The 12,315-nt window shown below is 43.5% G+C and overlaps 1 protein-coding gene across 6 annotated transcripts in view; it reads left to right on the top strand.

Annotated features, from left to right (window-relative positions):
* The first annotated feature begins 5,860 nt into the window (after positions 1-5,860).
* The window catches only part of CLCN4 (chloride voltage-gated channel 4), a 63,543-nt gene continuing 57,088 nt past the window's right edge, over positions 5,861-12,315 (top strand). For 2 of the 6 annotated variants that reach the window (XM_053307137.1, XM_053307132.1), the window contains exons 1-2: positions 5,861-5,968; positions 10,285-10,359. In XM_053307137.1, coding sequence (XP_053163112.1) covers positions 10,333-10,359 — 27 coding nt within the window. In that variant the 5' untranslated portion in view covers positions 5,861-5,968; positions 10,285-10,332. The remainder of the gene's footprint in view (positions 5,969-10,284; positions 10,360-12,315) is intronic. The other 4 variants (XM_053307136.1, XM_053307134.1, XM_053307138.1 and 1 more) reach the window with 4 other exon arrangements.

Below are 12,315 nucleotides of genomic sequence, written 5' to 3'. Positions count from 1 at the left end.
CCTCTGGTTTAACCCACGAGGCTTGAGCATGTACTCTTTGAGGGTGAAGCCCTTTTTGGAGAGAAGACAGACAAAACCTTACAGAAAGTCCATCGTCTTCTCAATACCGCATGCTTTGTGAATTTCCAGGCTCCTGCCTTTCGCCCTTACAGGCCTTCATGATGGCAACAGCACCAGTCCCAATGCCTGCTGAATCAGACACAATGGCCTGATTGCTCCTTTTGTACGGCTAGATACCAACCCTATAGAAAGCGTACCTCCTTTCCTTCTCACCTCCAACCAGCACCCAGATCCATGCCCTCACCTGCCCTCTCAAAGAGACAATGACTCCCAGCCTCGCCTCAGGTGAAAGACCCGTCTATCCCCTTTTCTCTCAACCTGGGAACACATTACAACAGATTTGTGGGTCCTCACTATTGTGAGGATTGGATACGCAATAGAATTCTCAACTCCCCTTCTGTTCAGTTCCCCAATTGCTACTATACTCACGACTGTGCTCTTCTCAGAAATCGAGTCCTTTCTCAACAAGGACGCAATAGAATCGGTGCTGAACATGTATTCTCAGGGTTTCCACTCCACTTACTTTACCGTCCCAAAACCAGATAGTACTGTTCGGCCTATTCTAGACCTCCACTAACTCAACAGATGTGTTACTTACAAATGTTTCAGAATAGTCACCATCCCTACCATCCTAGCGCTCCTCCACAGAGGGGCTTGGTTTGCCTCCTTGGACCTGAAGATGCCTACTACCACATGACCATCCGACCCCAACACCGGCGATACCTTCACTTCACAGTGGCAGGAAACACCTATCAGTTCTGGGCTCTATGCTTCTGTCTAGCCTCTGCACCGAAAATCTTCACAAAATGCATGGCTCCAATAGTCGCCTACTTGCAGCAACAAGGGATACAGGTCTTCCCATGCTTAGATGACTGGCTCTTCGTAGCAAACAATCCCCAAAATCTGTGCCAGGCCTTAACAACTACAGTCACCCTCCTGAACGTGTTGGGCCTCCAAATAAACTATGCCAAATCCAAACTCACTCCAACCATTCCATAGACTTTTGGGGCCTCCTTTTCGACTCTATTCAGGTGAAACTCTACCTCCCAGACCGGAGGATTCAAGGAATCCTCTCCCTATTGACAGAGGTGCTCTGTCGCCCCTGCCACACAGCACGAGTTATTCAGCAGCTGCTAGGTTACATGGCTTCTACAATTCATGTTCTTCCTCACGCGCGTCTCAAATCCCGAGTCCTACAACAATGTTTCTCCATAGCTTTTGTCCTCAATCAGACTCCCCAGTTTGCCATCTATGGATCCCCTTACATATCCGTCACTAGCTTCTTTGGTGGAATGATCCCAACAACCTCATTGTCGGCTTCTTATTCCACCCTCAACAACCCAATTCATCCTCACCACAGACTCATAAGAAAGGGGCTGGGGCGCCCATATCCTCAATCTTCATCTCCACAGCCTATGGACTAGAACCGAGGCCTCTGTTCACATCAACTTTCTAGAACTCCAAGCAATCTTCAAAACCCTAAAAGGGTTTCTTTCTCTCATTGTTCGCTTCACAATAATGATTCAAACCGACAGTACCATGGCAAAGGCCTATTTGAACATACAGGGAGGTATGTCCTCTCCTACGCTGCTGCACCTCTCCATCAGGCTTTGGCTCTGGTGCATCCAACACTCCATCACTCCCATAGCCATTGACATCCAGGGCAAGACCAACATACAGGCAGATGCCCTCAGCAGGATTGGCACTACCTCCCATAAGTGGCAACTAGACCGACTGACGCTAAACTCTCTCTTTCACCTCTGGTTCCAACCAACAATAGACCTTTTCACGTCACCACTCAATGTGCAATGCCATGTCTACTGCTCACGGACGGGCCTAGGCCGCAACTCACTGGGCAATGACTTCGCCCTCCCTACCTCTTCCCGCCCATACCTTTGATCCCCAAAATCCTACAAAAGATCATCCAAGACCAACTGGAATGCATCCTCATCACCCCTTGGTGGCCCAGGAGGCCTTAGTTCCCTCGCCTCCTCCAGCTTTCCAACAATCTGTCATAAATCTGTCAAGCTAGCCAGATGGAGCATAAAACAGGCAGGCAAAAGTAATAGCAAAGTCTTACAGAAAGGAATTTTCCAAACCAGGGCCAGTCTGAGTCAATCCAATCAATACAACAGAGTCCAAAGCAAAATCCACGGGCAAGGTCAACACAGTCCAGGGTCCAAACATGGTCAAGGCAATACACGAACACAGCCGATTAGCTCACAGGAAATTGACATTGCTATCAGCGGGGTAGCAGTGGTACAGTCGTCTTAAACAAGCTGACCCCCAGTGCTGTTAATAAAGAGTTCCTGAGTCAGCAGCTTTGCCTATTGTTCTACCCATGCTGTTCCTTAACTCTTGCTGTCTCTTGGACTGATGCCTCTCCACAGCTGCGACTGGTCATGTCTCCTCCACAAGAGCTGCCTCACCCAGCTCTAACTCATCTTTGACTCCCCATGCGTCAGACCCACTCTCCTTTGCAACTTCTGGTCCTTGCCCTCCCTCCTCTGCTGTCAGCTCCATCCTGTCCTCCAACTCCTCCTCGGAGTTTTCCAGCATGCCCATGACACAATCTCTACAAGCACCTCCCAGAGGTTCCCCATTTTCTCACCCAGCAGTCCAGATATCTTCTCCATCCCGACTTGCCACAACTTCATCTCACTGCATGGTGGATCAAGCCTCCTTCTCACTAGAACTCCGAGTCCTTTCGGCGGCTCACAAACCAGCAACAGTGAAATAATACGGTCAGAAATGGAAGTGTTTTCTTACATTTCTAGAATCCAAAGATGTTTCCCCTATAAAGGTGTCTGCTCAACACGTCTGCACCTATCTCCTATCGCTTAAGGAATCTGGCTTGAAATTATCTTCACTGAAAGTCCATTTGGACGCCATCGTAGCCATTACACCCCATTACACTCTTGCTCCCAGTTCTGCGACCCTATCATAAAAAGATTCTTGAAGGGACTATCTCACTTATATCCAGATTCTCTCATCATGGCTCCGACCTGGGACCTCACCTTAGTACGTACATGTCTCATGGGGCCTCCCTTTGAACCTCTGGCCTCTGCCTCAGTTGACTCACTCTCATGTAAGGTTGCCTTTCTTATCGCTATCACCACCGCTAGAGGTGTTAGTGAACTTAGGGCTCTCAGAGTAGATTCACCTTATCTGACTTTCCACAAAGATAAAGTCGTTCTCCATACAGACATTTCCTTCTTACCCAAGGTTGTCTCTGTCTTCCACTGCTCCCAACCATTTACCTTGCCAGTGTTTTTCCCCAATTCAGAGGACAATGCTCAACGCTGCCTTCACACTGTGGATGTATGCTGCACACTAGCATAGTTCCTTTTCCTCACACACTCCAGACCTAATAGGGGTACACAAGTCTCTCCTCAGACTATATCTCATTGGGTCATCCATACAATTACTTGTGCTATCAGATCGCGAAATGACCCATTCCTCCATCAATCAGAGCACATTCTACAAGAGCCATGGCTGCCTCTACAGCTTTTGACAGATCTGTTTCTCTCATCGTCATCTGCCAGGCCTCCACTTGGGCGTCACATCACTCCTTTATGCAACATTATGCTCTAGATATATATGTGCCTGCAAAGATGCCTCCTTTGGCACGGCAGTGTTGCAGTCGCTCTTTAGCTGATTCCCACCTCCAGGTAAGATTGGCATGGGGTGCAGCTTGCTATGTGCCCAATCATGTAGAGCACAGAGACCACGTCGAAGAACGACAGGTAGCTTACCTGTAACTTGAGTTCTTCTAGTGGTCATCTGTGCTTTTACATGCCCACCCAACCTCCCCTCTTTCGTCTATTTCAGATAGTGGACTCAGAGACTGAAGAGAGAGTCACGTGCAGCTGCATATCACCAGAGGGGGTGGGGCTACTGCCTAAATGCTATAGAAGGAATTTAGCTTGGAAAAGCTCTAATGAGGTCTCTGCGCAGGCGCAAACCCAATTGTGTAAGAGCACAGATGACCACTAGAAGAACCCAAGTTACAGGTAAGCAACCTGTCGATACCATGGCCGATGATATCGAATGTCACGGACAGGTCCAGCATAAGCAACATGGATGCATTCCCCCTGTCCTGTTCCCAGCATAGTTCATTCACCAGGGCGACTAAGGCAGTTTCAGTCCCAAATGCAGTTATTCCAGCTGCTGTTTTGGCTGAGGTATGAGGAATTGGTGTGAGCCTAGACAACTTTCCAGGATTGAAACTAACTATTGAATCCAATCCAAAGTATTTCAGGACTACAGCTAGATAGAGGTGGCATTTTGGGAAAGCGCTGTGTCTTGTAGAGATGCATGAAGCAGGCATTTAATAGGGGCATCTCTAGAAAGTGACTGGGGAAACTGAACCTGTTGAATTTCTGCCTAGATTCATCTTCCCAGGCCAGTCTCAAGCTTAAATACCAAGGCAAAGCATGGTTGCACAATCCTCATTCCTAAATCCAGCATAATATACAAGACTGTACGCCTTCCATGGTGCTTCATAAGGCAGCAGAGGGCCAGGACAACATGAGGCATCCATCCTCACCATCTTGATTTGAACCCCAAGGAAAGTGAGTGCATGGAGGGTGAGCATAATTTGTGACATTGCACAACATCCTTACTGATCATGGGCCACACCTGCTTAGGCATCGGCTTTAGATTCCCAGCTTTGTGGAGCTTGAGCCATGTTGAGATAGCTTTAAATCTGGTCTCAAACTGGCAGGTGTTTTTACCATTAAGTTACTAACCAAGTCTGAAGCAGGATATTTGCATATCTCAAAATAGGCATTGTGTACTTTATCCCAACATAGTTAAATCACTTCCACTGTAACTAGAATGCTAAAATTTGGTCTTGTGTAGCCAATAACTGATTATTAGGGGGGGGGAATTGCATGGGAAACTCGTATTATGTAATGATTTTTTTAAAACCGAGAACTTCTGCTTCACTTTTTATACAAAGCAAGCACAGCAGGCAGAATATTGGCTGTGAAATTCTATTTCCTTCACACATTTAAATCAGTCTTGGAATTGATTTCTAGTAGCAGCCAGGCTTCTTATCTGTTTGGAGGTCGTAAACTGAACTGACCGCTTCCACATGCCTAGAAGAGCACCTGTGCATGAAGGAATCCCCATAGATATCTTGATGGACATTTCTTTCTTATATTTCTTCGACCTCTGTGCAGGAAGAAACAATTCACTAGCAGTCAGTCCAAGGAATAGGTAACCTGAGTGCTACCCATAACTCCAGCAAGCACTCCGTATTGTGGTTAGCTGAGATTTAGAGCCTGAACAAATTGTAGTATGCAGAAATAAATAAATGGAGCAATAAAGGAGGCACACAGACTCCTGATTGTTTGGACTGCCCTAGTGTGGTGCTTGTGCAGCTAAAGGTGGGGAAACAGGAAGTTTTATAGGGTGGGTGTGTCTCATATCTTCCTGTCCTCTTAAATTTAAATAAACTAAGTCTGACTGTATGAAATTGCAGCTTGTATTGATCTCATTCATATATTTTTATTTACTAGGCAATCCATGGCACAATCCTAAATAAAAATAGTTTGCATGTCAATATAAGACATTTCACACTTAATACATTTTGTCTTATTGCTATTAATAAAAATTAGAACAGAGCTAGCTTGGTTAGAAACTCCTCAATCAGATTATAACATAATAGTCCATTGCATTTCGAGCTGCAAACGTGTGAGCAAGCTGAACAGTCTGATTAATCCTGCAGGATCACAAGCCAGTTGCTGCCTGTCTGTCAGGCAGATCTTCAGTAGAGTCCATGCAGTCACGTGACTGTTACTGCCTCCTGCATATGACATCATTGTCTTTGCAGCCATTCCACCAGTGAAGAAAGGATGCTATCAGGGTCTTTGAGACCCAACTAAATGATGTTGCATTGCAGGTAAGAGGAGAACATGCTCTGTAACATAATTTGTTAGGCTTTTCCTGTGCATTTATCTATGAAGCAGGTATTCTGAAAATAAAGCAGTATTCTGTGTGTATGGTGTGTGCGCGCGCACGCATGAATAAGAAGCTTGCAGCTGCAGAGACTGTTTACTTGCTCTCCAGATCGTCCGGCTGGCATGTTCAGTAGGAATGGCCAGGTAGAGCCTCAAAGTTGGAGAAGGCAGTCCGTTTATCAGTGTATTCTGATCAGCACCTTTTAATAAGCAGCAAGCTACATTTTCAGTAGCGTTTGCTAGAGGGGGGTGATTATATTACCATGCAGATATTTTTTAAATGTGTGGCCTTTGCAGCATTCCGACATTAGCATTTGTATTGGAGATAATGTCTCTACCCACCCCTTAAAATGTTTTTAAGGGAAAGTGTTTTAAGGAAAGGAAATCCCCTGTCCATTTTCCCCCTCATTATTAATTTCTGTACATGTAGAACTTATTTGTGTGTGTGAGGGTTTTAACATCCATGATAGTGCAAAAACAGCTTTTAAGGAAAGCACACCCCACTATGGTTGAATGGCTGGATTCTCATATTGGCTATAGATTTTATTTTTAAACATGTTTTTATTCCCTATAGTAGTTGGTATGTAAACTGGTTTATGTAACCAATTTTGAGAGGTAGTGTCTACCTTTTAAATTAGCATATTAGGTGCTTTGATCATGTGTTCAATATCTAGATAATATATAGTGTTGCTTGTTAGAAGAGTTGTGTACAAAAGAGGCTTTTCAATTCATATGAAGGCAGTCTTTGTACAAAACTTGATTTTGTGTTGGTTTTGTTTAAGGCTGTGGTGAAACCTGTTTGTGTCTGAGGAAGAAGGATGACTCAGCAGCAGCACAGCTATCTAGTAATGCAAGGGATTTAGCATGCCTCTGGCCACTGAAGAGTTAAATATTCACATTTATCATTACTGTCACGACAACATAGTATTCCCTTTTACTGAACAAATACCACTGTGGGCTTTGTCATGCTAAGGTGACCTGTGGTAAAAGGAGAAGGGAGGAAAGTGCAGGCCCCTTGGAGTACATTTGGAGAGGGGGCCTAAGGAGGCAGGGAAATCATTGCATAACAGCTTGGAATATAAATATTAGATTATATGTTTAAAGCCCTATATCTATTTATTTATTTAATCAGTTAGTCAGTCATATTTCTATACTGCCTGATATAGACATCTCCAGGCGGTTGTATTATGACTCAGTGATCAGTAGGGCAGAGTCCCACTTGCATGGTTTTCATTATATATTTACATTAAAGGGGCTTGCGCCTTCCTTTAAAAAAAAAAGAAAGCTGAATATTTGGGGTGAGGGAGACTGTTCTGAAAGGCAACCCCCCACCCCGCAATGGCTATGATCCTGGAAAGGTCAGAATCCATTCTTTCCAGGGGGTGTAGCTATAACTGAGCAAATGGATTCAAAGAACCCGGGGCCCCCAGCTCCTCCCCTCCCTATTTTCTTCATTATCACCCTCACTCTGTAGGTCCTCCAGGGAGAGAGGCGAACACGGGGCCCCTCTCACCTAGCTATGCCCCTGATTATTTCTCCTCATGACTATAACAAGACCTAACCTGGACCTGGAACAGGACAGCTGAAGCATACTCCTCTGACTGCTCACACCTGTACTACACCCAAAGGCCATTGCCACGTGGATATGGAATATGCCCAGTTGGCGCTCAGCAGTCCTGCGCTGGACTGGCCCAGTATTGATTTTAACTTGGGATATCACTCAGTTAATTTTACAGCCCAGCCAGTGTTCCCTCTAAGAGGGATTCCCAGATGTTGTTGACTACAACTCCCAGAATCCCCCAACAAAAGCCACTGCAGCTGGGGATTCTGGAATTGTAGTGAACTACATCTGGGAATCCCTGTTAGAGGGAACGCTGAGCCCAGCTCCACTGTAAGAGACAACAGAATTTCCCTGCTAACTTGGCAAAAGGGTGCCTTTTAAAAGGGGTTATTCTCTTTATTTAGAAGAGGGAGAACAACTGGCCTTATGCACCCTCAGCACAGTTTCCCACCAATGACTGTTGCTGGTGTCTATCTTATGTTTCTTTTTTAGACTGTGAGCCCTTTGGAGACAGGGTCCATCTTATTTATTTATTTATTCTCTATGTAAACTGCTTTGGAAACTTTTATTGAGAAGCAGTATATAAATATTTGTAGTAGTTTGTAGCAAGAGAAGTGTTATAGATTTTTGCCTTCAACTTCGTGACACGTGGATATGTTCTCTGGATTGGTTCACAAAACACAAAAGCAGGGCTTATTTTCTCCTCGTGATTTGATTTTCAGCTTACTCAGCCACGGAAATGGCTTTGGCAGTTCCTAGTTAACACTAAAGTTCCTCATGTGAAGATTTCTTTATTTACCTTACTCTTTTATCTCTTTTTGAAAGCAAGTTGTTATTTCTTTTTCCATCAGGTTAACTAGCTTAATGGATTGTGGAAATGCTGTGAATATTATATACTGTATATTTCAGCAAAGCATTAGACAGAGTTCTCCGTGATATTTTGGTTAGCAGACTGATCCAATGTAGTCTAGATGAGGATATTTTCAGGTGTATTCAGAGCTGCTTGCAAACCTCAACAAAATGGCTCTCAAAGGCTCTTCATCAAACTGAAGAAAGCCTTTGGCCTCATTCAGACATCACATGAAACCCGAGTTACACATTGCTGGGGTTCCTATGAACACATTGCTGGGCTTCATAGGAACATCGCTGCCATATACCGAGGCAGACCATTGGTCCACCTAGCTCAGTATTGTCTACACTGACTGGCAGTGGCTTCTCCAAGTTTGCAGGCAGGAATCTCTCTCAGCCCTCTCTTGGAGAAGCCAGGAGAGGGAACTTGGAACCTTCCGCTCTTTCTAGAGCAGCTCCATCCCCTAAGGGGAATATCTCACAGTCCTCACACATGTAGTCTCCCATTCATATGCAACCAAGGCAGAACCTGCTTAGCAAAGGGGACAATTAATGCTTGCTATGACAAGATTCCAGCTCTCCTCCTCTTACAACAGTTCATGTAACTGTTCATGTAACTCTTCTCCTGTTACAACAGTCCGTGTAACTATGTGTCCGAATGCATGAAACCGCAGTTTGGACCCTAACTCAAACTGAGGTTTCAGTCACCAAACTCCAATTTGAACCCTCAATTTGAAGTGAGGTTTGCTGCTCAGGCCTCTGGTTTCCAGCTGCCTCTATTATGTCCAAATTCATTAATAAAGGCAGCCTGTTATGGAACTGGAGTTGAGAGAAGGAAGCTCCTCCCAATCTTCATCCTGGTTGGCTGCCACGGCTGTCCATCAAACAAAGGAGGAAGCCTGGCAGCCACTTCCCCCTCCTCTCTGCAGTCTCGCAGACTGCAGAGAAGAAGCCAGCACTTATGTCAGAATTCAGATAAGTAAGCATGTGGTGGGAATGGAGGAGCGGAACCAGAACCAGAGGTCCATTGGACCCTCAGTTCTGTGTTATGTCTGAATTCAGCTTTTGAGTCAGGTGCTGCAGGACTCTGTCCTGAGCCTGGCACTTTTCAGCAGTGTTATCAACAATTTAGCTCAGGCCATCCAGCTGTTCTTGGACTATAATTCCTATAAACAACAGCCACAGCGGCCAATAGGGATGATGAGAGTTGTAGTCCAGCACATGCAGGAGGGCAGAAATTGTGCAGCCCTGATTTAGATGAAGGGCTGGAGGAATCCATCAAGTTGCAGATAGCACAAAATTGGGATGGATTGTGAACACAGATGACAGAAATAAAATTCGAAGTGACTTGGATAGGATAGAAGACTGGGCTAAAACTAACACAGTGTAATTCAGTTGATAGAAATGCAAAGTTATGCATTTGGGCACACACAAAGAAAAGTCAAATGCAGAAAGCCTTGTGACAAAATATTGCAGAGCTAGGTATGTTTACCCTGGACAAAGAGAACCTAAGACCAGCCCTGCTGAATCAGGTCCAAGGCCTTTCTAGTCCAGCATCCTGTTTCCCACAGTGGCCTACTAGATGAACTGAGGACCCAACTACACATGCAAATTGTTGCTTTGAGAGAAAATTTCCCTGGCACAGGAGAAATCCTCTCATTGTGCACCACACTTCTGGATTGAGGCTCCACTCTGTTTATTTTTAAAAGGAATACATGTAGTCTACACCTGGAATAAACACATCGTCTAAAGATATTCTTAATGTCATATATAGTTTGAGCCTGAGCATGGACATGATAGTACCCTTCAGATACACAAAAGGCTAATACTTGTTCTCTGTTGCCCCAGAAGCCAAGACTGGATCTAACAGAGAAGTTAACAGGAAGTTGAGTTCAGATGAACATTAGGAAGCACATCTTAATGGTAAGAACAGTTCAACAATGGAGCTATTTACAGAGGATTCTGTGTGTGGGCTCTCTCCCTTACTGGAGATTTTCAACCAGAGATTGCCCAGCCATCTATTAGGAATGCTTTGTCTCTGGATTTCCTGCAACAAGCAGGAGGTTTGCCTAGAAGGCGTACAAGTCTTCTCCAATTCTATGATTATTCCTTGGGCACGTTTAAATGCTTTACGTCTTAGAACCTTTTGTAATTTTCCTGGAGCTGTGTAATTTCTTTTTCTGAGATAAGCTGCTCTCACATAATACATTTAAACTAGTTTATTTCTTTTGTATTACATTGTATTACTAACCTGTGTTGGGCACGTTTAAATGCTTTACGTCTTAGAGCTTGACCAGATTTTGAATTTTATTCAAAAAATTCTTTTTTTGAATTTTAGATTTTGAATTTTATTCACAATGGCAGCAGCTTCTTAGTGCTGCCATTGCACTAACCCCAGTCTTAAAGGCAGGGTGGATTTGATTTAAATCAAATCTATTTAAATCACGATTTAAATCACTAGTCAGTAAGACTAGATTTAAATTATGTTTTTTTACATAAAGACTCATTCTTGCTGGTATAATCTTAATATTTGCAACCAGGTGAAGGTTTCATTTTTAGTCCTCTTCTAGATAGAAAAATTGCCCAAAATAATTTTACAGAAACCTCTGGAAGAGTATGGCATTGTGAACGGATTAATGGAATTCATTTACCAAAAAATTTAAACATTGCATATATACATAATTAAAAACTAATCCTTATTTCATGATAAATACCTTTGGACTATAATGTATCTTAAATAAAAAACTATCTTTAGATATATTTTTTTCCTCAAAAAGCATCTTATTTAAAAAATCTGATTTAAATTTTAAAAATCCCATCTTTTTAATTATTTTTTAAAATGATTGATTTTTATCCACCCTGCTTAAAAGTAATGGGAGGTGGCTTTGCTGCAAAAGACTCCCTTTGCAGCTGAAGAAAAATCTGTTTCAACAAACTTTGCTACTGCAGCAACACAATTTCCCCCAATCCCTATTTAAACAAACAAAAATAAGAATGGGACACATCCTTTGAAGAAAAAAATAATGGAAAGAAAATATCCTCAGATTCTAGAGTATTGCTGCTGCCTTCCTTGAGTTTTCTATCCCGCTTTCTCTTAAAATAGCTACTGTGATCACACCTGCAGTAGTGCTGAGAAACATTCATCTGCAAAGTGCTAAAAACCTTGAAATGAACTCTAAAATTCCAAAAACAAAAACAAAACCCTTTGTACAACAGGGAATGGAGGAATCTATAATGTCATGAACATTCTTCATTCAGCATACAATCATGTTAGACAAATGAGTTCTATAAGAATGGCAGAAGTAGTGCCAGCCAGTAGGAATGGAGAAAGACTCAGGGCAACTTGAATGTAACCAACACCGTTGACTTGGTGTTGGTTCAATCAGGATGCTGGACTAGATAGGCCTTGGGCCTGATCAAGCAGGGTTGTTCTTATGTTCTTAATTGTGAGATGAATCTTGATGACAGAATATCTCTCACAAGAGAGTTGCAAGATTATCATCTTCTCTCAAAAAGAGAAATATTTTTAAATGTCCACTAGCATGGAGAGAAGCTTTGAGAGAAAGCCCAATAGTAACTTCCCTGGCAAGCCTGCCATACCCACAAGACTTGTCCTCTTGGCTTGTATGAAGAAACCAGCAATGTATTTGTGAGCTGTCATGCTTAGAAGAACCCTGACCTGTATATCAAATTGCTAGTGGGCTAAAAGTGAAGGTTGATAGAAGTCAGGAAAGGATCACTTCTAGATTGCCCCATACACTGGCAGCTCAAGATCGCTGTGCACTGAGGCAGTGTGCCAAATGCCATTGCCCCTTATATGCACCCTCCTCCCCCTCTTTCCTTTTCTAAAGGGGGGAAGGAAGGCATCTTGCCACCGCA

Source organism: Hemicordylus capensis, chromosome 3 (genome assembly GCF_027244095.1).
Source record: "Hemicordylus capensis ecotype Gifberg chromosome 3, rHemCap1.1.pri, whole genome shotgun sequence".
NCBI lineage: Eukaryota > Metazoa > Chordata > Lepidosauria > Squamata > Cordylidae > Hemicordylus > Hemicordylus capensis.
The sequence above is the reverse complement of the archived record's forward strand: the minus strand, read 5'-3'. Positions and strand labels throughout refer to the sequence as shown.